Source organism: Echinops telfairi, unplaced genomic scaffold (genome assembly GCF_000313985.2).
Source record: "Echinops telfairi isolate 266 unplaced genomic scaffold, ASM31398v2 ScPeMD7_23;HRSCAF=83, whole genome shotgun sequence".
Lineage (NCBI taxonomy): Eukaryota > Metazoa > Chordata > Mammalia > Afrosoricida > Tenrecidae > Echinops > Echinops telfairi.
This window is the reverse complement of record NW_022103920.1, coordinates 10501006-10528576: the sequence shown is the minus strand read 5'-3', so window position 1 is coordinate 10528576 and position 27571 is coordinate 10501006. Positions and strand designations below refer to the sequence as shown.

The 27571-nt window shown below is 51.1% G+C and overlaps 1 protein-coding gene across 1 annotated transcript in view; it reads right to left on the bottom strand.

The window, feature by feature from the left end:
- Positions 1 to 23165, bottom strand: part of LOC101650762 (solute carrier family 23 member 1-like) — a 33127-nt gene extending 9962 nt beyond the window's left edge. The window contains exons 1-3 of the mRNA XM_004707898.2: positions 23049 to 23165; positions 19896 to 20053; positions 10364 to 10523 (exon numbers count right to left, since the gene is read on the bottom strand). Coding sequence (XP_004707955.2) covers positions 10364 to 10523; positions 19896 to 20053; positions 23049 to 23165 — 435 coding nt within the window. The remainder of the gene's footprint in view (positions 1 to 10363; positions 10524 to 19895; positions 20054 to 23048) is intronic.
- Positions 23166 to 27571: the final 4406 nt, after the last annotated feature.

Sequence of the window (27571 nt, the reverse complement as noted above, 5' to 3'; positions counted from 1 at the left end):
GCACGACCCCTCCACAAAGTGTTTGAAAAAGAAAGAAAATCATCCTTGTGAAATTTGAATCAGGTTGGCGCTTGTCTTCTGACTTGGCAACTGAAAAGAAAATAAATGTCTAGAAAATGACGATGGCAACATATGTGCAAATGCGCTCGATACAATTGATGTATGGATCGTTACAAGAGCTGCACGAGCCCTCCACAAAGTGTTTGAAAAAGAAAGAAAATCATCCTTGTGAAATTTGAATCAGGTTGGCGCTTGTCTTCTGACTTGGCAACTGAATACAACAGAGCTAACTCAATATTTTCAACACGGGGGCAAGTTTTTATTAGAGCTGCGAATGCAGCGAAAGGTGTGAAATCGCTAAAGAACCCAGACCGTCGACGAGGTTGGAAAGTGACTGTTAGGTTGGATAAACCAGAAAGAGCCCAATGGCAGTAGCGTATCTGAGACGTGCTATTCGAGAAGGTGGAAACGCTCCCCAGTGGCCTGAAGTCCTGGGAAAACGAGTTTGTCAGTGTAATTTGGGGCCTCAGAACCAGTTACTTGGTTTTCTGTTATTTCTAATGGGAAAAATAGGCTCACTTCTCAAACTTTTCAGTGTTCGAACATGAATTTGGAACAAATGGAGTTCCACCGACTCCCGCACTATCATTGTATTCCTCCTGACGCCCGACCCCTCTGGCATAAAAAGAGGCAGTGGACCAGATTTGGCTGGTGGGCTGCAGTTCTAGCACAGTGGGTTGGGTCGTGGGGTTTATTTTCAAGCAAATGAAAGCATTTCAAAGGGACTTAGATGCAGCTCTCCTTCCCCGATAACTGGTGTTGTGATGCATTTGAGTGACGGGGTTAGCGAAGAGTGTTAACTGTACACAGACCACCAGGAGGATGAACACATCCGTCCTAGAAGCGCAGTTGGAGCGCTCCCTAGAAGGGTGAATGGCAAGACTCCGTGTCACGTATTTGGGACATGTGGTCATGAGGGAGCAGTCCCTGGAAACAGGACACCACCCTTGGTGAAGTCAAGGGGCAGCGATTGAGGCAGGCCCTCAAGGAGATGGCTGTAACCAAAGGCTCAGACATGGCAGTGGCCGTGAGGGTGGGGCAGGGCAGGGGAGGGGGTCCTTGTGACTCAATGGCCCCTACCAACCACAGCAACGCCCTGGTCAGCTGAAGCTCGGAAACCCGAGTGATTTACTATAACACCGTGAAACCTGGAGAGTCTACCCGTAGATGCCAAGAGCAAACCAGTCAATCCATCAATTAACAACGTGGAGGAATTTGGCTGTTGTGACAGCTCCGGTGAGAAGCAATGGGCAACAGAGGGAGCGGCAATGATGCAGCGCAGAGAATCCTGGGCTTGCACTGTGGGAGGGCAGGAGAGAGGCCTGCTTGACCAACCTTGGCAAGAGAAGGCTCCTGGGCCCATGCTTGATCACAGAGGTCAGCAAATTTTTAGAAAGGGCCAAGCAGCACATATTTTCAGGTTTGGGTGGGGAGGGTCATACAAAGGTAAGTCAAAAAGGATTGCTCCTAAGATTTGAGTTCATACGTGCACACATGTATTTCAACGTGTGTGTTTAAACATGTCTCCGTGATCAGCAAACAGCCGCAGGCAGGTTGTCTCAGTGATACACTGGTCTCATTAAGGGACCTTAAAAATAAAAATAGTCCAATCAAAATAGCAGCTTCTGTTGGGATCTGCTGGGCCAGAAAAATTCAAGGCGGAGATGACAAAATAATAATAATTTATAAATTATCAAGGGTTCATGGTGGAGGGGGTGGAATGAGGAGCTGATACCAAGGGCTCAAGTAGAAAGCAAATGTTTTGAGAATAATGATGGCAACAAATGCACACATGTGCTTGACACAATGGATGGATTGTGATGAGAGTTGTATGAGCCCCCAATAAAATGACTAAATTTAAAAAAAATCAAGGCAGAGGGGTCAACGCAGAAGTTTATGGCAACTGTTTGGAGGACTCCGAGGGGTCAATCGATAGATTATCTTGAAGGACATAAGATGATCATGAAGACGTTTTAAGGAAATGGAAAAGTGAATTAGCGAGAAAAGGGCCGAGAATGTGAGAAAGTTACACTGAGGGATTTCCCATCACAACAAACCACCTGCTCCTTCTTCTAGGGTGGAAAGGCTGTTGCCCAGCAATTCCCTCAGTAAAGCTTACCCCATCCACCCTGCTTCCCAGATCGTGCCCCCTTAAAACTGCTTTGCCTCCCAAACTCAAAGGACAGTTAACACAAGTACCTTGAAGAGGCCCAGACTGCCGTTTTGACATGGTGGAAATCAACACCCCAGAATTCTTTAGAGGAAGGTTTCCAAAAACCGAAGCCCACTGCTAGGAGTCGATGCTTGCTCATAACAACCCTGTGTAGGATTTCTGAGACTGTAGATCACTGCGGACGTAGATATCCTCATTTTCCCCATCTGGGCGTAGCTGGTGGGTTTGAACCACTAACCTGGCAATTAGCAGTCCAACCCCTAAGCCCAAGTGCCATCAAGGTCATATATGCAAGACCGACTGCCAGCATCCTGCCCAATGAGGAGAGACTGGAAGCACTCCACTTTCGAATGGGGAACCAGACAAGGATGCCTTTATCAACTCCTTTATTCAACATTGTGCTGAAAGTGTAGAAAACTAAACAAAAATCCTCACTGCCATCGAGTTGATTCTGACTCATAGCACCCCTGTAGGCCAAGGTTGCCCTGGTGGGTTTCCAAGACTGTTACTCTCTATAGGAGTAGAAAGCCTCATCTTTCTCCTGAGGAGCAGTTGGTGGTTTTGAACTGCTAATCTTGCCTAATATGTAATCCACTACACTACCGGGGCTCCTTAGCCAGCGATATTAGACAACAAAAAGAAGTCAAAGGTATCCAAATTGTCAAAGAAGAAATAAAACTCTCTCTATTTACAGATGATATAATTCCATACGTAGAAAACTCAAAGTCTTGACCAAAAACTTGCTGGAAACCATCAAAAGATTCAGCAATATGGCAAAGCTCAAGATCACCATCCAAAAATGAATCAGATTCCTGTACACTAACAAAGAGAGCTTTGAAAAGGAAATCAAGAAAACAATGCCATTTACAACAGCTACGCCAAAGATGAAATATTTAGGAATAAACCTAACCAGACAAACCAAAGAAAGCTACAAAACCCTCTTACAAGAGAGCAAGCGCCCTGCATAAATGAGAGAATGCTCATTGCTCACAGATAGGAAAGTTTACTATTGTGAAAATATCAATGCTACACAGAGCAATCTATAAATATAATGCAATCCCAATCCAGATCTCAGGTTCATTCTTTAGAGAAATGGAAAAATCAATTACCAACTTCATATGGAGAGAAAAGAGCTCGAGGATCAGCAAAGATCTATTTAAGGAGAACAAAGTGGGAGGCCTCTCACTCAAACCCCATTACACGGGCAGAGGACTCAGCACAGCCTGGCACTCGTCCAGTGACAGGCACGTCAAGCATGGAGCAGACTAGAGAACCCAGGAGGAGATCCTTCAGCCTTCAGACAACATTAAATGGGGAAGAGAGCCTCTTCACCGACTGGTGCTGGCAAAGTTGGATGTCCATTTGCAGAAGATTCTGACAGGAACCACACCGCATCCCCATATGCAAAAATGAACTCAGGATGGATTAAAGGCCGAAATGTAAATCCGGAGCTCTAATGATCATCAGTGAGAAAATAGGGAGAAACCCAAGGGCTCTAATACATGGAATAAACATACAACCAAGCACGAGAACACACACACACACCCAGCAGAGCACAAACTAAATGACAGGGAACTACTAAGATTAAGACATTTATGTGCATCAAACCGACTGGTATCAAGTTAATTCCAACTCACAGCGACCCCATAGGACAGGGAGAACTGCGCCTGTGGGTTTCCGAGACTGGACTCTTCATGGGAGCAGAAAGCCTCTTCTGTCTCTCAGGGAGCCACGGATGGTTTTGAAATGTGCAGTTAACGACCCAACTTGTCACCCACTCCACCCCCAGGGCTCCTCGCTGTGCAACAAAAGAGTCAAAAGAGACCCCCCAGACTGGAGAAACCATTTTGGCAAAGACACCCCAGACAAGGGACTAAGCTCAAAAATCTATAGAAAACTACAGCACCTCAACCCAAATAAAGACAAATAATCCAATTAGAAAGTGGACTAAGCACATGAACAGATGGCTCACCAAAGAAGAGAACCAGATGGCCAACACACGTATGAAGACATGTCCGCACTCACTAGCCAGGGACAATGTGCAAATTAAAATAACAACGAGATACCACTTCCCATCGGCATTGGCAGCAAATCACAAGAGGCTGCTGAGAGATTGGAACCCTCATCCACTGCTGGCGGAAGCATAAGAATGTGCACCCACCGTGGAAAGCGCTGTGGGGCCTGCCTTCGACAACTGGGAATAGAAAGGCCATATGGCTAAGTCAACCTTTTACTGGGTGTGCACACTGAAGAAAGAAGAGTTGGAACATGAACAGACATGCACACCTAGGTTCATCACAGCGCTGTGCACAAGAGCAAGAAGATGGAAACAACCTAGACATCCTTGGGAGGATGGGTCCAGAAACTTTGGGACATACACGCGATGGGATGATGTCATTGGCAGTTGCCACCGAGTCAGTTCCGACCCACAGCACCCCTGTGCACAGCAGAACGAAACACGGTCCTGTCCTGCGCCAGCCTCACCGCCGTTCCCATGCTTGATCCCATTGTCGCAGCCACTATGTCCGTCCATCTTGTCGAGGGTCTGCCTCTTTTTGCGCTGCCCCTCCACTTTACCAAGCATGATGTCCTTCTCCAGGGACTGGTCTCTCCTGACAACATGTCCGAAGCACGGGAGACAAAGTCTCATCATCCTTGCCCCTAAGGAGCGTGCTGGCCTTACTTTTTCCGAGACATTTGTTTATCCTTTGAGCAGTCCATGGATATTTTCAAGATTCTTCGTCAGCCCCACAATTCAAATGTGCTGATTCTCCTCCCGTCTTCCTTCTTCAATGTCCCACGTTCACGTGTATGTGAGGCAGTGGAGAATACCATGACTTGGGGGTCAGACGCACCTTAGTCCTCAAAGGAACCTCCTGGCTTTTCAAACCTCTAAAGAGGTCTTGTGCAGCAGATGTACCTAATGCCATGCATTGTTTGATCTCTTGACTGCTGCTTCCATGAGCGTTGATTAGAGATCTAAGCAAAACACAGTCTTTTGACAACTTCAGTCTTTTCTCTATTGATCAGGATGCTACCTGTTGGTCCAGTGGTGAGGGTTTGGATCTTCCTTCCAATGAGCTGTAATCCATCCTGAAGGCTGCCATCCTTGATCTTCATCAGCAAGTGCTTCAAGTCCTCCTCACTTTCAGCAAGCAGAGTTGTGTCATCTGCCTACTGCAAGTTGTTATTCAGCCTTGCTCCAGCCTTGATGCCGCATTCTTCTTCACAGAAATCCACTTCTGTGATGATTGCTCAGCATACCGATTGGATAAGAATGTTGAGAGAACACAACTCTGACACAGCCTTTCCTGAGTTTGAACCATGCAGGAGTCCCTCGTTCTGTCCGCACAACTGCCTCTTTGATCCACGTACAAGTTCCACGGGAGCACAGTGAAGTGTTCTGGAATTCCCATCACTGAATATTAATGGGACTATCATTCCATTAGTGGAATGATATGCATGGCTAAAGAGTCATGATAAGCTATGAAGCACGTCCTGGCATGGGTGGACCTGGAGAGCATCATGCTAAGTGACATGTGTCCATCACAAAAGGACAAATACTGTATGAGAACATGGTTATAAGGGGAAAACTCAAGAGGAAGGTTTTCATCTCAAAGGAGAGAGACTTTGATGGTGACCCAGCAGAGAAAGGCCAGGGAGGAAAGATGCAGCGCTAGGTTTGAGGATGATAGGTGTCAACGGGAGTGACGGGAAGGACAGTATTCCACAGAAGGAGAAGCTAAAGCAATGTGTGAGTGTGCGGGTGTGTGTGTGGAGGGTGGGAGGACAGGACAAGCTCTCAGGGCATTTAACAAGTAGTGGAAGCTGTTGAATACAAAATCGGTGATCTGAAACATAAACCCCCACCTAATCCACAATTTAAAAAAAAATAAATTTTAAGTCTTTGGATTTACCAAGAAAGTTAAAAGGATACCTGGCAGTGGAGTGATTAGGCCCTTGGCTGCTAACCACAAGGTCAGCAGCTCAAACCCACCAGCAGGAGAAACATGAGCTCCTCCCCTTCCAAAAACCCTGTGAGGCAGTTCTGTTCTTCTTGCAGGGCCCCTGAAAATCAGAATGCATCCCGTGGCCACAAGTCTGGGGTGTTGGACTGGTTGGTTGGTTGGTTGGTTGGTTGGTTGGTTGGTTGGTTGACCAACTTAAGCGGATCCTGGTGAGACCGTGATTAAGCGCTCTGCTGCGGATGGAGCCCACCAGACCTGGCGCTCTGCTTCTGTGAAGAGGAAGCCCTGGAAGCCCGATGGAGCAGTTCTGCTCTGTCCTTTGAAGTCACCATAAGCCACAGCCCGCTTGACAGTCACGGGGTTGGGTTGGGTTGGAGCACAACACACCTGCCCACCCATGGACTGAGATTCCTTCCTCAGCACCACGGAGAAGGAAGGACATTCTGACATGGACAAGGCATTCTGCCGGTGGCCAATCACGCCGTCGAGAACCCGCACTCAGCAACATGACAGGGAGAACTCTGGGGTAGATCTGGGGCTGAATCTCCAGGGAACAGCCCTGTAATGACTGAGATACTCTGAGTTCACTCTGAGTCCGTCCTGAGATAAGGAAAGGAGGCAAAGAGCCTTGATGAGGCCACTGAGCATGCCCGGCGGGCAGGTGCACTTCTGGACTAGGTATCAGAGTGTGTGTGTGTGTGTGTGTGTGTGTGTGTGTGTGTGTGTATGAACCAGATGGCTGTATGCACAAGAAAGGGCAAAAGGACAGCAGAAGGTTCTGGATGCTGGACATGTGGGGTGGGTGGGTGAGTCTAGGCTGGATGGGGCCTGACTTGGCTTTGGAGTAGACATGGCCTGAGGCAACTACTCCCCACTCCCCCATTGAAAGACAATGAATGACCTCTTCTTCCCTTGGGCACTGGCTGGGATGAGCTCCTACTGAATGAACCGGTAGCCCTAAGACCAGAGACCCAGTTGTCTCTGCGTGATGTTGGAAAGGGACAGGGCAGGACAGTTTGCTCCTCAAATGGACATGGTCATCTCTGGCACAGAATGAGCTTGGAGGGCCTGGGAGCACAACTCGGGCCCCACGGAGGAGTCTTTGAATCCCAAAGCCCAGGTTGGAGCTTAAGGGTGGACTCACAAGAGGGAGCACTAACAGGCTGCCCCACCTTCAGAAGGTGCCGGTGGAAGAAGTGAGACACGACTAAGTGGACCAGTGGGCAGTGTGTATGATGTGGCTGATGCTGTACCCCCCAAACACCCATGGCATCCCCTCGTTGACTCTGGTGCTGGACCCCAGGGGCTAGCTGCTGAATCTGGCAAGCAGGCCACAATTGGTCCAGTGGAGAGGATGTTGGTCTTAGATACAGGCTGTATCTAAGTTTCTGTCGTTCAGAAACGGTTGTTTCATCACTGTATCCCCGGGGCTCCTGTTAACCTGCCATCAGCAGATGGCACGACCCTGCGTGCTGACAGTGCCGAGGAGCTAAGGCACCTACTGAGGAAGGTCAGAGGCTGCGGCATTCCGGATGGACGGCACCTTCACGTGAGGATCACTAAGCAGAGTGGAAATCAGATCCATTAGGCTGGGCGAATCGGCTGCAAAGGACCGCTCGTAAACAAGCATGTCACTCTGAGGACCAAGAGGCGCCTGCCCTGAACCACGGTATTAGTTTCTATTGCCTCCCGCGTCCATGAGGCGTGCCCTTATAAGAGACGAAGAAGACAGAGCGCGTGTGAAGAACGAAGGTGCCGTGGACCGCCAGAAGGACAGACAAATCCGTCTCGGAACAAATACAGCCAGATGCTCCTTAAAGCAAGGACCGTGAGACCTCATCTCACATGCTTTGGACATGTCATGAGGAGGTCATGGGGGTGGAGGTGGGGGTGGAAGATGCCCTCCCCTCTTTGAAACAGACAGACACGGGCAGTGATGGGCTCAGCCTAGCAATGAGTCGAAGGGGCGGGCCGGGCTGAGCTTGCATTTTGTTTTGAACCAACCCAGCAGCAGCTCATCTTTACTATCCTTTTCCGTTCCAACCTTATTTTCCCAGGACCAGGGATGAGATGATGTCCCTTAAAGTGGGAATCATAGAATAGCAAGGCACCTGAAAGTGATTCACGTGGGAGTTAAGGGCTGGATTGGCATTTCTGGTGTGATGGACCCACCCTACCGGGTGGAGAGGATTTCACAGGGACCATTCGATGCTGGTTGGGCACTTGAGAAAACCATCGGAGAAGGACACGGAGGAAGGTTCGGCAGTGTGATTCTTGGCGGCCCGCTGGTGGAAAGCTAGAGAAGACTCAACACCTTCTCCTTCAGCAGGAGCTCAGCCGTGGCCCAAGAAGGGCCTCCAGTTCGGGGGAAGGTGGCGAGGGGGGAGATGGTGGAAGGAGGAACTAGAGATTGGTGGCAGGAAGAACCAGCTGGGTCCTAAAGCCAATGACCCCACGTTTAAGTAAGGTGGGAACAAGAGCGTGCTTCTGAGCACCGTTTCTTACTCAGGCTTCAGTCGAGGATGGGGGAGACTGCCATCCGAGTTGATTGTCTAAACCAGACCACACCTCACACTGTCGTCTTAAGGAAATCCGATCCAGAGGGAACATGGTGAATGCAGCCGCTTCCAAACGGGATGCGGGTTTGTGGGCCGGTGCTTGGAGTCTCCTGTTAGCTGAGCATGCGTTCTGGGGAAATTATGAGCTCATAGGTCACTTCTCGGGAACAGCGTGAAAGGAAGATCCTGCCTAAGGCTCTTGAGTGCCCCTCCCCCTCTCAGGTGGCACCCTCTACAGCCCTGAAACCCAGGCCAGGTGAGGGCATTGGCCTCTGGAGGCGGCAGCTTGTCTCCTGTCCCCAAGGGTGTGGCCAGTCCCCTGCCAGGAGCCCCTGGCCTCAGAGTGTGCTGACTCCCTCCCGTGCCATTCGGATAAGCAGACGCTGGAGCCTGGTCAAACTCCAGAAGTGCCTCAAGGCCGTCCATCCTGTCCCCGAGGGGACTACTGAATCCAGTAGGATCAAGTTTGGTGGCTGGCAAGTATGGGGTCCAACTGTCCAAAGCAGGTGGGCTCAGCGGACAACTCCAGGGCTGAGCCAGCCCGCACACTGGTGTCTGCGTGAAGTCTAGTTTCAGGTTCCATTCCTGGCCGGGAGCCTCCAGCACGGTCAGGGTGTGCCCCTCAGTGGAGGCTGGCATGCTCCTGCAATGCTGAGTGGGTTTCACCTGAGCTTGCAGGCCAACTAAATCAGAACCTGCTGGGTCCCAACAGCCCCACCTGAACGCCATCAGGAGGATGGCACGGGTCAGGGAATCCCCGGGAGGCAAGGACTAACTCAACAGCAGCCCACGCCACCACCACTGTGGACAGTTGCCAACACGGTGCCTGTGAATGTGTGGCCTCGAGGTGCCAGGGAAGTTGTTAGTGCTTGGTAATGGGTGCTTCTCTCATAACCATCACCACCACCAAAATCTCTCTCTCTCTCTCAGATGGCAGCCGCCTTTAAGGTTGGGTAAAGTGGACTCTGGGCATGTCCCCAACCCCTCCCTTGACATCACCCTTGTGAGTGTTCTCGTTGCTCGTTACCACTCTCTGAGCCTCTCTCTCTACTTACTTATGGAAGTGAGGGTGTTTGGGGTGATGTTTTAAACTCTTTCTGTGATTTGGGTGGAAGGTTACAGGGCCCGTTGGGGTCCCGTTCACCAAAGCATTGTTTCCTGGCGTTAATTTGCCATGCCCGCCCCGGCACAGCCACACTTTCTCCCTGCGGCTTCCATTTCCATCATCCTGCTGGCACGTGTCCCTCCCTCCCTCGCACCATGCCCAGCTCACGTACACATCACAGTGCTCCGTGTGTGTGTGTGTGTGTGTGTGTGTGTGTGTGTGTGTGTGTGTGTGTGCAAAAGTAGATCCAGACATGCTATCTTAGATTAGGGCTCTGATGCGCAGCTTTTAATTCCCGGGGGATGGGGTGGGGGTGGTGCTGAGTAATTTTTTTCTCTCTCAAAATGGGGAGGTCGGCCAAATATGTTTGGGAACCTAGGCTCTAGAATGTTCGCTGTCTGAGGGCAGGCTCCTGGCCTGTCTGACCTGCAGAAGGAGCTCAGAACCCAGGACCTGCCCCGGCGGCGAGCAGCCCTCAGCCCCTCACCCCGGTCGGTACCTCTCGGAGTCTCTTCTGCCACTCCTCGGTGAACTCCGGCGAGCTGGTATTCACCAGGCTGGCGTTGAAGGTCCAGTCGGGGCACTTCCAGGCCGGGAGCGAAAGCATAGCCAGGGAGGGGGCCACGAAAGCAAAGGTCCCTCCCTGCAGAATGGGCAACCTGGAAGGAGAGGGTGGGGTCACTCACAGGGTCCCCTGGCACCCAGAGGCCCCAAGAGCAGGTGTCCCGGATCCCAAGTCCTAGCTGTGTTTGAGAAGACACAGGGCCCCAGGGTTATTCAGAAGCGCCTGCCATGCTTCTTGTTGGGCCCATGAATCCCAACAACGTTGAACAGGTAAGAGAGGGATGCAGGAAGAGACTCTAGACCCCTCTCCAGTCCTGGCGGGAACCTGTGAACCCCGCCAACGTGGAACAGGTAGGAGAGAATCCCTCGCCAGTCCTGGAGGAGAGAGCAGGGAATTCAGCACACACACTAAGTGGCTGCGGTCCTTCACCTCGGGCCTGGACAGTCCCCCACCCACCCCTGGGCCCAGGTTACAGCCCAGCTCACACATGGGCAGGTCCCCCCTCTGTATGCTCTCCAGCTAGTCCCCTACTGTGAAGAGGGGCATGGCCCCAGATCCAGCCTGCCCGGGTCTCTGGTTCTCCACAAGCGACAGAAGTCCCTGGCCTCTCCTGCAAGCCCACTTATCCCACAGCTGGTGGTCTGTCCTCAGTGTGCCCCTTGCCCTGGCCTCTGTGAGGACTTCCCACAGCGCCTGCTCATCCAGCCTGCCCTTTGTGGTAAGCGCAGCCCAGGAGAGGTCCACCTCCAACGGCCTTCTCCTGTAGCCGGTCCGAGGCTGCGACGGTTTGCCGAGTCTGGCCACTCGGGACATTAGAATTAGGGGAGTTGGGGAGAAAGACACTTAGAAATGGTTAAAGTGAGGAAATCCGATTAGATTTTTTTTAAGGAGCTTTGACTATCTGCTTCCTGCGAGAGCCACGATGCCCCTTAGAAGCCAGGGTGGTGACACCTCATCTCACGTACTTTGGACACATTGTCCGGTGGTACCAGACCCTGAAGACGGACCTCATGTTTGGGAAAAGAGAGAGGGCACGAGAAGACCCTTAGTGAGCGAGAGCGGCACGGCGGCTGCAGCAATGGACTCAAGCACAGCCCGGCTCGTGGACCGGGCAGTGTGTCCTTCTGTCCTTCCCAGATGGCTATCCTCCAAACCGACGCCTTGGCACCCAATAGCCACGAGAGAATCTTCATCCGACTTGTATTTCGGCATTGACATCTACCCTTCAGACAGGGACAGGTAGTTTTCATCTAACGTTTGCCCTGCTTGACAAGGAAGCCGCAGTACTTTCCGATTTCTCCGACACATCTTGAAGACGGCACGGAGTTCCAGAAGAACAGACATATCTGTCTGGGAAGGTGGACGGACAGGATGCCCCAGAGCAGCAAGGACCGTCAGACTTGATCTCGCCTGACTTCTGCTGAAAGTCACCGTGGGAAAACTGGCCCCGAGGCCCCCAGCAACAATCCCACTATGCTCTGAGGACTCCCGGGCCCTTCAAGAGTCCAGTCACCTCTCTCAAGGACAACGAGTACATGTTCATCTTTGCACTGAGCTCGTTTGTCAAGCAAATAAATGGTGGGGAAGCCTGTCACACACCTGGTTAGAAGGGTCTAGGTGGAGGCGACTGTCCAAGGTTGATTCCTATGATGGACGATCGGACATGCCTCCACTCTCCAACCATGTAAAAATAAATACATCTGATACCAACTGTCCTTCCCACGGCACTCCCTCCTTCTCTGCTGGGCTGGCTGGCTTCATAGTTGTTGTACAGACAGTACTCACAATGGTGGGGTTGACTGCGGAAGTAGTGGGTTACAACTCAGGTTCAGGGATCCTCAGAATCCAGTTCTTTGATCAGCTTCTTTTTAGCCAGCAGGCCTCTCTCTGCCCTGCTTAAACAAATGCTACAAAGCTCTTTTAACTCTGCCAATAAGTGCTCCGAGGCACCTTGCTCTCTATCAGCAAGCCTCCTGCCCAGGGGCACTCAGCATTCTCACTGCATGTGCCAGGAAGCCCACCACGCTGGCTCATGCCTATCTCTTGATTGTATTGTCTGTCTGCTGCCCTTTCTCTGCTGCTGCTTCTCGCTGTCTCTCACTGTCTCCAGTGTCACAGCTCTCTGTCCACTGGATCAAGGAGCCCCTCGGTCCCGTGTTCTCAGGTTCTCCTCTTTCTTGGTGGTCATAAGGGCCTCCCTTTCCACCTCTGCGATGACTCATTTTAAACGTGGCAGAATGGCAATCCTGACCAATTCCTATGTTAGAGCTCCATACATCTTATTTACAAGGCCCGAGCCCCACGAGGGTGCCGTGCACCTTATTTGCATGATTAGAAAGCTATCCAATCCCTTCAGTGGACTACAAGAACCTCATATTTGCACAGTCCTACCTAGTCATTTGTAGGAGCTGCAAGGACTATGGCTAGAAGGGCCATACTGTGCTTTCTACATAATCTGGTGTCAGTTTGGGACTTGAGAGGATTAAGAGTGAAGGGGTGGAGTCTAGTCCGTCAATCAGATCATAGCCAATGAGGTATCTGTGTGGGCGTGGCTTTCTCCTGAGAATCCTGGGAAATCTGGTTATTCCTCCTTGGAGGCGGGAGAGACTCTCTGCTCACTCCCTGAGAGACACTCTACTGACAAGACAGATGTCACTAGGCTGATAGGCCCCATGCCCTGAGAACTGGAGAAGCCACCTGGAGACCCCTGCCAGCGCTGAGATGCTCACACCACCACTGGATCCAAAGACTTTCCACCCACTGGCCTGTGATCGTCCTGCATTCCGCGTCATTGCACGTAGCTTGTGAATCTGAAGAGGACTTTATAGATTGTTATTGGACATATGGGATAATATTGGACTTACGGGCTTGGACTGGACTAGGTTGGGATGCTTTCTTAATGTACAATTACCCTTTATATAGAACTCTCTCCTATAGACATATGTGTGTCCATGAATTTGTTTCTCTAGTCTGCCCAGACTAACACACATACTAAGCAATTCACTGCACCACATCCCTTCCTTGGAGGTAAAGTGATTGTCGATAGTTGATTCCAATGCACGACAACTCCATGTGATACAAAGCAGAACATCCCAAGGGGTGTTCATGGCTGTAAATGGACAGAAGTAGACCGCCAGGGCTTTTCTTCCACAAGTGACACTGGCTTTTCTTCCACAACTTTGAACTGCCAACCTTTGGGTTAGCAACCCCGTGCAAACCATGTGTGCCACCTGGGGGCAGAGGAAGCAAATGTACCAGCTGCTGTCTTTTGAATGCTGCTCTCTTCCGCTCCCCTCTGATGTGCCGATCACCAACTCACTCCACCATCCCTTACAGCCCCACCACTCCTACTCAAGCCAGAGCACCAGTGGGGCTTCTGGGGACCTTTCTGTGAACACAGCCAAGGTGGCTGCGCATCACTGATGAGACAGGAGCAGCGCTTAGAAAGGGCAAGTCTCGGCCAACAGGAAGATGGTGGATGGAAAGGACCAAGGGACAAGGGTGGACTCAGCAAATCTGTCTGCACGCCAGCATCAAACCTCCAAATGCACTTGGGACGGGGAGTCCTCGCTTTGGCCTGGAGTACTGCCCAGAGAAATGTATCACTTGCAAGCAGTCCAGGAAAAGAAGCTACCAGATCAAAACAATGAATGATTGTGGAGCTGAAGTTCAAATTGGGTGGGAGATAGTTGCCTTCAAATCAACCCTGGCTTTCATTCTATAGAATGAAACATTGCCCAGTGTCTGTCATCCCAAGGATCATCAGCATGCTCAAGTCCACCTGGTGTGTTAAGGACCCATCTAGCCAGTGGTCTCCATTGTCTATGCTGGCCCCCTCCTTCCTAAACATGATGCCCTTCTCTATAGATCGATCCTTCCCAACAGGTGCAGATACCCCAGCGAGCAAGGTAGACACAGCTTAGTTGTGCTCACCTACTAATCTGCAGTGATTGACTTCACATCTGTGAGGAAACCCTGCTCTATCTTGTTTACTGTGTACTCCACCCCCGTCAGGGATTGTAAATTTGAAAAAAGGCTTTGATTTCATAGGTAGATGCTGGGAGATATGAAGAGAGAGGCCAGCCATACCCAGACGCAGAATCTTTAAAAAGATACTGTATGTATGTACTCGAGCATAAGCCGACCTGAATCCCAGCCAAGGCACCTAATTTTACCACAAAATCTGCATACAAAACGTGCTGAAAAGCTCAGCTTATAATGAGTATATACGGTACTTATTTTTTTAAGGAGATCCTTTATTAAGTCTTAAACAGGACAAAGATAAGACAAAGACAAATCATTCCAATGAGGGAGATCATTAGCATGAGACCACAATGGTGTTCAAGAGATTCATGGTCATGTGGCTAATTACAGACCATGGAAAACAGGAAATTCGTCACGGTGCTAGATCAATCCATCCCAGTTGTAGATGGGAAAGACCTACGATTGGAATAATATACACTATTGCAGATTATAACCATTTACAGGATTGCTTCTGGGGCCCTCTGACCCCCTTGATCAGAGTATGACTTATTAGTATGTGACCTTGGCATTCCAATCTGCGTTTAGAGACTGCCCCTCCTGGCCTGGTCAGGGGCGTTTAAAATGAGCGGTACCAGAGGGCAGAGCTTTATGGTCAGAATAAGCTCAATGGAGGCTGGATTGGTGCCAAGATTGAAACTGGAGTTAAGAATTTTACTGAAAACCATAACTTTCTGCAAACCAAGTGCATAGAAGTTAAGCTCTGATACAGCCCCCTCCTCTGATTACGGATTTAATTGAAAATCCTTGGGTTGGTGTGCTTTCTTCTGTAAGGACCCGGTTGATGGCTCCTTTAGATGACCCCTTATTTTAGGGCAAACTAGTAAAACTCCAGATACTATACTTTATGATAGCCTGGCACCAACGGACTCTTTCCCCACTCTTTACTATGGCCCACAAGTCTTCTGCGATCACCTCCTGAAGGTGAGAGTTGAGTTGGGCCACATTGTAAAAACTACTTGTTCTTTGAGTAGGCCTTATATCTTAAAATGGGAGCCAGCCCCATCTATAGAGTGTATCTTTCATCTTCTATATCTGCATACACTGCTCACTAGAAGCAGGCTTTTTGGCGTAGTGCAATGACTGGAATGGTCACTACAGCTTACCAAGTACGATTAAGTAAGTCCATTCTGCCCTTGCTTATTGGAGAGTCTGGCACAACTTCCTGATGACCTATCCAAAGTAAGGGAGTTGGATAATCTTCCACTGTGGTCCACAGATTTTAAATTGGCTACTTTTCAGAGAGATGGCCAGGTATTTCTTTCTAGCCTGTCTTAGTATAGAAGCCCTGATGCACCTGTCCACCATGGGGCCCTGTTGATATTTGGAGTAACCAGGTGATAGAACTCCCAGCATCTCAGCAACATCCAAGCAACCACGGTGCACCACACTGACAGATGAGCGGTGGGGAATGGCATTTTGAAAGAATCAAGACAAACCCACCACTGTCGAGTCCCTGCTAACTCTTAGTGACCCCGTAGGAAAGAGTGGCACTGCTCCCTAGGGCTTCTGAGACTGGCCACCTTTTTTAAAATCATTTTATTAGGGGCTCATACAACTCTTATCACAATCCATACATACATCAATTGTGTAAAGCGCATTTGTACATTCATTGCCCTCATCATTCTCAAAACATTTCCTCTCCACTGAAGCCCCCGGCATTAGGTCCTCATTTTTCCCCTCCCTCCCCGCTCCGCCCTCCCTCATGAACCCTTGATAGTTTATAAATTGGTATTTTGTCATATCTTGCCCTGTCCGACGTCTCCCTTCACCCCCTTTTCGGTTGTCCGTCCCCGAGGGAGGAGGTCACATATAGTTCCTTGTAATCGGTTCCCTCTTTCCTACCCACTCTCCCTCTACCCTCCCAGTATCGCCACTCACACCACTGGTCCTGTAGGGCTCATCCGCCCTGGATTCCCTGTATTTTCAGTTCCTATCTGTACCAGTGTACATCCTCTGGTCTACCAGACTTGCAAGGTCGAATTCGTGTCATGATAGTGGGAGCGGGGAGAAAACATTTAGGAACTAGGAGACTGGCCACCTTTATTGAAGCCGCCTGCTTCCTCTTTCTCTTTAGGATCTGCTGGTGGATTTGAACCTCTGGTCTTGTGGTTAGTAGCTCTATGCTTCACCCATTACCTCTCCAGGGTTCCATTGAGAATTTGGTCTAGTCCATCTTTTATTTCTCTAGCCTTCTAAACCGATGGTCTTTTAAAGGAAGAAGGGGTGGTGTGTCCCCTCTCACGGACTTCAGAGGTGAGCATTGAGGGAAGTAGGACACTCAGGTGGGCTGCCTTCCGGGTGGCCAAAGGACACAGCTGCCTGCCCGCTCCACACGGAGCAGGTGCTAATTAGCAGTCACACCCAGAGCAATAGTGATAGCCTAATGTGCTTTTAATTGCTAAGACCTTGTGAAATCTTATTGCAAAGCTGGCCGTTTCGGTTTCTAATCAGGAAATGTACATTGTTAAGTTCTGATGCAGATAAATACTCCACAGCAATGGTTTATATTACAGGTAAGACAAGCCAACCTACCTGGCCTTTGATTCATCACTTATCAGTTAGATTGATTTTACAGCTTCTCACACCCAATTCCATGGACAGAGACAAATTCAAGTTTATGTCTGCCCCATCTTCACCTGAGGACATCGGCATGGTTTTCCTAATTGTAGCTCCTTCTTTCTGGCCACGGTCAGTGCTTTTCATTCACGTGAGCCCCTTGATCCTTATTCTTGTGTTTGAACCTCTGATTTTGTGCCACAGGGGTGGGTCCACAGGGGCTGTGATTACCCGTGTGGGGAGACGGTCCCTGCGCATGTGCTGTGCCAACACCCAGGGATTTCGCAACAGTGGCGTTGCAAGGGGCGCTTCGATAGTGTTGTGTTAAGTCCTTTGTTTTGCTACGGAAGCCTTTAGGAGGTGGCCGATTTGTCCGGCCTCATAGTACAGGATCAAGACTGCAGTATAAGCCTTGAGGCTTTTTCTACAATTAGAACGGACAGCATCACAGGTTTTAACTGCGGTTGTGGTGGGGCGGGGGTGAGGTCCACCCTATACAGAACTTCTCTGAGTCTGCAACTCTGCATAGGGTGAGAGGCAGACCACCCGGGTAGCTGGCAAGAAGGCCAAAGACCCCACCAATTCCACTGCCACCAGCCACTGTTACTCAGCTTACATTCTAGGACACGGGAGGGGAGGCTGATCAGAGTAAGTCCTGCACTCAGTTGATGCCTCGGTGGGGGTTGGGAAGAATCTTGGCTCACAGAGAGGGTGAGAGGAAAAGAGAGGAAGAAGGAAATAGGGGCCCGGGTCTCCTGGGGCAGCAGGTAAGGAAGAAGTCTACACTAGAAACTGTAAAGTTAAAACCACTTATCTGTTAGTTTGTCCAACTGTGGTGACTTCCATGTTACGGTGATGGTGAATCTATGTCACTAATATTTCAAATGCCAGCGGGGTCCTCCAGCGTGGACAGGTTTGAGCAGCGCTTCCAGACTAAGAACGGACTATGAAGAAGGAGCAGGCTGTCCACTGCAGAGGAATAGCCCCTGAAAACCTTCTGAATTCCATGGAAACACTGTCCGATGCTAACAACTTGATGAACAGGAGCAGAACATAGTGTCGAAGATGAGCACCCCCCACCAAGCCGAAAGGCACCCAAAATATGACTGAGGAAGAACTGCCTTCTCAGAGTCAGCTCAAGCAGCATCACGCCGATGGCGCGAAGCCCGCAGAACCTCCATTGGCTGGGTGGGACACGACTCCGCAGAGAAGAAACAACTGCAAACAGCTGTTAGGGACCGGGGCTGGGAAGACACAAAGCATGAATCACATGAAGTTGGGAGCCATCAAATCTGAAATGGGATCCGTCAGGATCCATCTCTGAGGCATCTGTGGGCTGAACTGGACTGATGTTGTCAATTCAGACCTCCATCGCGTTGACTGTGCCAGCAATGACAGAGTCCAGAGGGGTGGAGCGGCCTTCGTGGTCAAAAAGGACATTTCAAAATCTATCTTGAAGTACAATGCTGTCTGGGATAAGATAGTATTGATCCGAAGACAAGGAAATCCAGTCAACACATCTACTATCCAAATGCATGCACCAACCACTAAGGCTCCAAACCCCCGCCCTGCCATCCAGTCCGTGCTGACTGCCCGTGACCCGGTAGGACAGGACAGCTAGCATTGCTCCTGTGTGTTTCTGAGGCAGCACCTCTTTACGGGAGTAGAAAGCCTCCTCTGTCCCCTGCAGGTGACTAGTGATTTTGCTCTGCTCACCATTTGGCTGGCAGCCCAACTGGTAAGCCCTACGCCACCTGGGCTCTTACCATGAGAGCTGGTGATGAAGAAACCGAAGAATCTTGCCAATGCCTTCAGCCTGCAATTGGTGAAACACGCAACCGAGACGCACGGATAATTATCGGTCATTGGAACGCAAAAGTCGGAAACAGAGGAAGGAACAATAGTTGGAACTATGACCTTGGGAAGAAAAACGAAGTGGGAGATTCGCAGGATAGAATTTTGTAAGACCAATGACTTCTTCTATGCAAATACTGTTTATCAACAGCACGGAAGGCGATGGTGTAGATGTACTTCTGTAGGTGGGATACACAGAAATCAAATGGACTGTCTCTGTGAGACGAGGTGATGGAGAAGCTCAATCTCCTCCGCTAATGTCCACAGTGACCGTGGAAGAGACCATCAACCGCTCGTGTGTACGTTCAGGCTGAGGCTGAACAAGGCCATGAAAACCAATATAGCCCACATGAATTTCGAGAGCATCTTTTTTTAAAAAACCGTTTCATTGGCACTTCATGCACATCTCATACAATTCATATCAAGAAGAGTTGTATCAAGAACAGATTTGAGGCCTTAAACACTAATGCTAGGAGACCTGCTGAGCCATGACAGGACACCCAGACCATCACACATGAACAAAGCAAGAGATCATCTAGAAGACAGCAAAGGAAGAACAGATCCAAGGGGATGTCAGCAGGAATCAGCTGGCATATCCGTTCATCCTCATAAAGTTGGTAAGGCAAATGGAAAACGAAGAAGTAAAAGAGCTAGCAGGAACTTTCACAGGGCAGCTCGAGAAGACAGAGGAGAGGACTATAGTGGAATGCGCAAAGACCTACAGTTAAAACCAAACAGGAAGGACACGCTCTGTGTATCTGAATCTGATAGAACTGAGGGAAAAAACCCAAGCATCAAGTTGCAATGTTGAAAGATTCTATGGTCAAAATACTAAATGATGCAGGAAGTGTCAAAAAAAGAAGGAAATAAGTCATAGAGTCATTGTCCCAAAAGGAACTGGTTGACGTTGGCCCCTTATGCGTGGGTTTGCGATGAATCAGGACATGCTGGCAGCACCAGTAATGATGCAGGCAGGGCAGCAACGGAATGCACAGCAAGCTGCTTCACTCACCTGATGCCGAGGGACACTTGCAGGAGAGTGCAGATGCCAGAGACGAAGAAGATGGTGCTGATGAGGTAGCTCTGGGTCAGGGGGTCATGCTGCAGACACAGGTCCTTGGCCAGGATGAGTGGCACAGCCACCAGCCCTCCCAGGGCCGTGAGGAAGTGCTGTGGGCAGAGCAAAGGGCAGAGAGACCTTCAGCCCAGCCTGCTCTCCCCCTAGGGGCCATCCTCCCTCCCTGAGACAGAGCCAGGCAGGGGTGAGGAGGACCAACAGTAAGAATCAGGGGGCCCACTACCCTAGGCAACCCCCCCCCCCCATTGGACAGAACACAGGAGGATGAGGCAAGAACCTAGCTGGTGGGGTGCTGAGAGCTTATGAACAAGGCGGAAACCCCAACGGCATCGGTTCCCTCCATCAAGTCTGATTGATACTGACCCAGAACAAGACATGAGGCTTGTTATTAAAACCAGGTACGCAGGGAGGGAGGGCCACTGACGTGAAGAGCTGAGCGTGAGCAGTGAGCTCTTGGCCAAGGGTTGTTTGAGTCCCTGAGAGGACAGGCCAGGGTTGAATCCATAGCAGGAGACTGGCGATAAAGGAGGTTGATTAGACAGAAATTGGATGGATGGGTGGATGGATGAGTGGATAGAAGGAAGAATGGAAAATGGGTGGATGGTACAGATAGATAATTCAAAAACCAAACTCACTGCTATCAAGTCAATTCTGACTCATAGCCACCCTCTAGGGCAACCTTTGGGTTTCTGAGGCTATAAATCTTTACAGGAGCAGAAAGCTTCCTGCTTCTCCTGTGGAGCAGTCGGTGGGCTTGAACTACTGACATTTCAGTTAGTTGCCCAACATCTCATCTACTACACTACCAAGGCCCCTCAGATACTATTTAACCAGTCATGGTTGATCTGTTCAGGGAATGTTCTGGAACAGCTTTACCAGTAATGGTCACTACTGCTCTCCAACATTGGAATGGGAAGTGGGAACAAGATGTAGGGAACGATGAGGAGAAGACCTTGGGCTCCCACTGAAAGGCACAAGTTCCCCACTTGTTGTGTTTTCTTTGGCTAACCCAAAAGGTCATACAGAGAGAGAGCTAATGGTGCCCGGCTATCAAATGATATAGCATCTGGGGTCTTAAAGGCTTGAAGATAAACAAGAGGCCATCTAGTTCAGAAGCATCAAAGCCCACATGGAAGTAGCATACCAGCCTGTCTGACCACAAGGTGTAGAAGGGACCAGTTATCAGACATCAAAGAACTAAAAATCAGATCAGTGGGTGCCCACCTTCCTGATACGATCACTGAAGATAAACGTGTGCATAAGCAAAGGTGGTGAAGACAGCTGATGGTGCCTGGCTATCAAAAGATATAGCGTCTGGGGTCTTAAAAGCTTGAAGATAAGCAAGCAGCCAACTAGCTCAGAAGCAACAAAGCCCACATGGAAGAAGCACAACACCATGTGTGACCACGAGCTATCAAAGGGATCAGGTATCAAGCATCAAAGAACAAAAAATATTGTAAAGGTGAATGAATGCAGAGAGGAGACTCAAAGCCCATCTGTAGGCAACTGGACACCCCCCCCCCCGCTGAAGGGTTTTGGGGAGGAGACAAGGCAATCAGGGTACAGGGTAGCAATGATGAAACATATAACTTTCCTCTAGTTCTTAAATGCTTCCTCCCCCTCACTATCATGATCCCAATTCTACCTTACAAATCTGGCTAGACCAGAGGATGTACATTGGTACAGATAGCAACTGGAAACACAGGGAAACCAGGACAGATGACTCCTTCCGGACCAGTGGTGAGAGGGGCAAGGCCTGGAGGGTGAAGGGAGGGTGAGGTAGAAAGGGGGAACCAATGACAAGAATCTAAGTATTGCCTCCTCCCTGGGGGAGGGACAGCAGAGAAGAGGGCAGGGGGAGACGTCGGACAGTGTAACTTATGACAAAACTATAATAAGTTATGAATTATGAAGGGTTCGTGAGGGAGGGGGGAGTGGAGAGGGAGGGGGGAAATGAACAACTGATATTAAGGGCTAAAGTGGAAGGCAAATGTTGAGAATGATGAGGGCAACAAATGTACAAATGTGCTTGACACAATGGATGGATGGATGGATTGTGATAAGAATTGTACAAGCCCCAATAAAATAATAAAAACAAAAACAAAAGGTCATCATACAGGTCAACTAGGAGGTGGCTGCCCCCTAGGGAGGACAGCACGGGAGAAGCGAGGCCTGTGTGTCTGTGTTGGGCTGTTGGACAGGGTTCCCACTGCTCCGATGTCCTCCTGAGATACAGGAAAGGAGTGCAGAGACCCTGTGACCTGGTCAGTCCACACAGGCCACTCTAGCCAGGCGTCCATCAGGGCTTGGTTTCCCATCTGAAATCAGACCCCGTGACACTACGTGTGACCAATTTTGTGACACATGGCTCACTCTCTCCCATGGTTTCTTAAATCGTTTAATCCCAAAGAATGCGGTGGGGGGGTGGGGGGTGGCTCTAAGTAAGCCAAGTTGGCCCAGTACCTCTCCCATCCTCCACCACCAACAAAACCCACTCCCACTGAGTTGATTCCAACTCATCGTGACCCTATAGGACAAAGCCGAATCCCCCATGAGACTCGCAAGGCTGTCCCCTTTACAGGGGCAGACTGCTACATCGTCCTTCCTTGACCAGTAGCGCGCTGCTCCGTTCTGTCCCAGGATCACAAGGAACCCCACCCAGGGAAAAAGGTCCTGTTGGTCTCCTACACCTACTGATCAAGTCAGCCTGAAAGAGCCCCTCCTCCAGCCCCTGACCCCACTCCCAAATCCTGGTGAGAAAGACAAGAGGAGCATGCGCCTTGAGGCCAGCATGAGCCATAGACGCTTCCCATGGTCACAAACTAGGTCCTGGGGGACCAAAGCGTGAACGTGCTCAGCTGGGAACCGAGAGGTGGGAGGGTCGCGTCTACCCAGTAGAGCCTAGGATCAAAGTCCTAGCTTTCTGCTGCCGAAAGAGCCCAGCCACCGAAAGCCCTCTAGTGCTCAGTTCCACTCCAATGCCCACAGGGTCGCCATGGGTCAGGCCTGCCGGTGTGGCCTGGGTGAGAGTGGGTATACCTTTGGCAGCACAGCCTCTGGGACCCAGAGCTTCCTGGGTGGCATTACCTGGATCCCCAAGAAGATGCAGAGGTACCAGGGCGGGGTGTCCAGGACGCCATAGGCCAGGCGGCTGCTACTGGGGCCCCCGGGCTGCTCATCCTTCTTCCTGTCTGGACGGTCCATGTGTGGACAAAGCCTGTCGCCTCCGCTCTGCTGGGAGCAACAACAAGGACATGTGTGGGCAGCCCCTGGTTTCCACAGGACGCCTGGACAGCCAAGGGAAGAGGGCTGGTCTGGGAAGGTGCCTGGAGGGTGCAAATGGTGTGTACTCAAGTTGGCGGTTCACACCCCATGACCTTACTGACGGAAGGCCTGTTGGTCTGATTCCGTAAAAGGCAGACCCATGGAAACCCCGCGGAGCCAAGCAGTCCTTCTCTGTCGAACACAGGGTTGCCATCGCCAGAACTGGCTCCAGGAAAATGGATTTGTTGGGCGCTGGGGACTTTCAGGTCCAGACTCAAGACACCACACTGGTTTTCAACACAGGTGTCCCGGACTGTGCGGCGATGTGTGACATGCTGTGGGCCAGTCAATCGGCACCATTTCCCTCACAGCATGAGCTCAGTTCTTGTCTCTATGTCCCATTCTGGTGATTCCTACCATGTTTCCACAGTGCCATTGCACACTGGATAGGCTACAGTAGGGTGTCAACATAACTTTGACAAGCACCCAGAAACTTGTTTTCTTGCCGTACCCGCTTCCTTGCAGGGTCTCGAACCAAGCTCACAAAATTGCCAAGCTTTGCCTGTGTTATGCATCTGCACAGGACCTCCATGGGAAGTCCAGGGCTCTTACAGGGAGGGGAGGATGGGAACAACCTCGGGGTCAGAAAATGGGTCGGCTCCTCTCGCGGACAGCAGGCTGGTGCCTCATTGCCCCTGAGCATGTGCTCCACAGCCTGTTCTTCTGCGTGGTTGTTAGTTGCTAGAAGGCACTGCTTGTGCTTGCCTCTGCTGTGTTCTCCCAATTCCAGTGCATTCCAGGTACATCAAAGGTATTTGCTCATTGGGAACTTGGATGGATGGATGGATGGATGGATGGATGGATGGGTGGATGGGTGGATGGATGGATAGGTGAGTGGATGAACAGGTAGATGAGTGGATGAACAGATTAAAGGATAGATGGATAGATGGATGGATGGATGGATGGATGGATGGATGGATGGATGGATGGATGAATGGATGAGTCGGTGGGTGGATGGATAGGTGGATGGATGGATGGACGAGTAGGTGAGTGGATGGATAGGTGGATGGATGGATGGACGAGTAGGTGAGTGGATGGATAGGTGGGTGACTGGATGGATGAGTAGGTGAGTGGATGGATAGGTGGATGTATGGATGGATGAGTCGGTGGGTGGATGGATAGGTGGATGGATGAATGGATGAATCGGTGGGTGGATGGATAGGTGGATGGATGGATGGATGAGTCGGTGGGTGGATGGATAGGTGGATGGATGGATGGATGGGTGGGTGGATTGATGAGTAGGTCGGTAGATGAATGAGCATGTGGATGGATGGATGGATGAGTAGGTGGGTGGGTGGGATGGATGGAACATACAATATATGCATACAGAATGCCTTTGGGTTACTTTCTTGCCATTTAATCAAAATTAACTTCAAATTTAAATATTTCCCACCAACCTATTGTCTGTATATTTAACCAATCTTGGGAAAATGCCTACTATTGCTAAGCCTTATTTTTCTACCAAGCTAGTAGAAGTGTCCCTAGAACCTCTGTCAGAAATCACTGAGCAGATTAGGTGGCGGCGGGACACCCAGGACCCAGGACCTGGCACAGAACTGTGCAACAAGGGCGCTCAGCCTGCGGCACAGGCCGTGCACATGTGCTTAGGGCTGACCACCAGGAGTCCCTGGGTGGTTCAAGGGGCGTAAGCACTCAGCTACCCAGTGGAAGTTTGAGAGTTCAACTCCCCCCCCACACACACACACACATAGGGGCACCTCAGAAGGCAGGCCAGCCCCCTCCTCCTGAGAAGTCACCACGTTAAAAAACCTGTGGACACACGAGGTCACCCAAGCTCAGCGGTGGCTTGATGGCACCTGGTTCAGTTTGGGTTTCTGGGCTGTGGCTACAATCATGTAGCTCACGTACCGGATGATGGGGCAAAACTCTGGACTGAAAACACCAGCAGTAATGGGAACACCCGTTCATGTGTGCAGCTCGTGTGCAGTGTGCAGCGGGTCAGTCGAAACTTTGTTCAGATTTCCATCACAGTTGGATCACAAGGACAGCTCTGACCAGGGCACAGAAAAGGGTCCACTGAGTAAATTAGCACCGAGTGTCCACCTTACAGGTGGATTGGAACAGGTCAGCGAGGCTGACAAAAACACTGGTTTGTTGTTCTAGCTAACTCTAGAGATACGCTAAGGAAGAGAGTAGATGTCTGCTGAGACACCGCACAGACATGTTACAGGCAATCCTGGGGTCCCCCTGACAGTGTTGCCCAGTGTGGTCCACAGCCCACACCCCTCCCAGGGACGCCCCTGTTTTACAGCTTACAAAGAGCTTCCAACATGTTCTCTTGTTAGCATCTCACCACCACCTTCTAACCCCAAACCAAACTCACTGCCATTGAGCCCGTGCTGACTCACAGCGACCCCAGGTGAGTTTCCGAGACTGTCACTATTGACAGGACTGGCAAGACCAGTCTTTCTCCCGAGGAGCTGCTGGCGGTTTCGAACTGCCGACTGTGCAGTGACCACTATGCCACCAGGGCCCCCTGCACCTCCATCTCTCTGCCCCCATTTGACCGATGCGGGGACTGAGGCTAACTGGCGTTCCATGGCTTGTCTAGTGCCACCAGGGACCGAGGAGACTGGTGCAGGAAGAGGAGCAGGGGGCAGGCTGAGGGCCCCTGGGGGAGGAAGACCCTTACCTCCTCCAGCCCACACTTCCCAGCACCCTCGGATCCTTCTAGGCTCATGTCTTAGCCCTCCCTCACCGGGCTCTCCCCACAAGCTCAAATCTGCCCCTCCTGCGGAGAGCGGAGTGGGGGTGGGGTGGGGGTGGGGAGTCTGCCGCAGCCTCAGGGAGCCCCCTGCTCTCGAAACACACTCTCTGTCACCTGTCAGAAATGTCACCAGCCAGGCCATCAGCATTCAGGGCTGGGAAGCTGTCCTCCCCCATCTTTAAGAGCCCGGGGGCGATTGGCCCCTGTCCCTTTGCTCTCTGGCTGCTCTTCCTGCTGGGCCTCAGAAAACCGCCTACCCAGAGACTCCCTAACAGGGAAGCACCTGGACGACCAGCCGAGTGGATTCAGCCAACAGAGGCCAACCTGTGCTCAAAGGTGACAGGCACATCCCAGCAGAGCTCTGTCCCTTCAGGTGGCCCCTTCAGGTGGCAGGCCCCCGAGGGGGGGCCTCAGCTCTGAGTGGAGGGAGGCAGGGGCAGCAGGGCTACCCCCGCCCCCAGACCAGCGCTCCCTTCCCACCCTCTTTCCATCTGCACTCACCAGCCTGTAGGGGTGCCCTCTGCTGCTGCCACTACTGCTGCTGCTGAGCAAGGCCACCAGGGAGTGCCTCCCTCTGCCTCCCTCTCTCCGTTCCCTCCCCCTCCCTCCCTCCCTCCCTCCCTCCAGGAAGCTGGAGTAAGAGTGCCAAAACAGATTAACTTCTCCAGGGCTGACAGCATGGGGTGGGCCCAGGAGCCTGCCAGGATGGACTCCAGGGACCACCTTTCTAGATGGGCATCCCCCTGGCTGAGCGGGAGGGCTAAGGGAGAGGATCTCCTCACCTCCTACAGGGCCAGGGTGCGCGGCCTCCACCAGGTGTTTCAGTAATCAGCATGGGCACTGGATCTACACCACACCCAGGGTACAAGGAAACCCATGGTTGTCCAGGTGAGGGACCAGGGCAAGGCTCTGGGCAGCCACAGAGGCTCTTCCTGTGACTGGCTGAACCAGGAAGAAAGTCCCCCAGACCAGCCAGTCCCTGGAGACAGGCGTGGAGTTATTCTCAGGGGAGAGGCATTGCCTGGACTTCAAAGGAGTTCTTCCCAGATGAGTCATGGCTGAAGAAGGGGAACCCGGAAGGGACCCGAATGGGGCCCATTGTCATATGCAGGTGAACCTGAATGAGAGCCAGGACAGGGGAGATTATGGGTCAACACCCTGCTGGCAACTTCTTCTCCCTCTCTGCCAACAAGTGCAGTGTGAGGATTGCCTCCCCACAGCCAAATCTCTTGCCTGACTGAGCTAGAAACAACAGTGCACCACTCAAAGAGGGCGGCCTACGGTGGCTTTGAATGTATGGAGCACTCCCCAGTCCTGGCACAATCCAATGCTGCGCGGCTGGCTCCTGGAAGAAACCATTACACCCCCTCTGGGGCTCCCGGTCCAGGGCTTTGACCTTGAACCACTCCAGTCCCAGGTGGCCTTCTGTTTCACTCACATTTTGCAAATCGAGTCCGGTTCAATTTTGGGGTCTTCAGCCATGATTCAATTGGCTATTGCCCATAGTTCAAGAGCAGGTTCGACTTATGGGTGGGACAAAGGCCCAGGTCAGATCTGA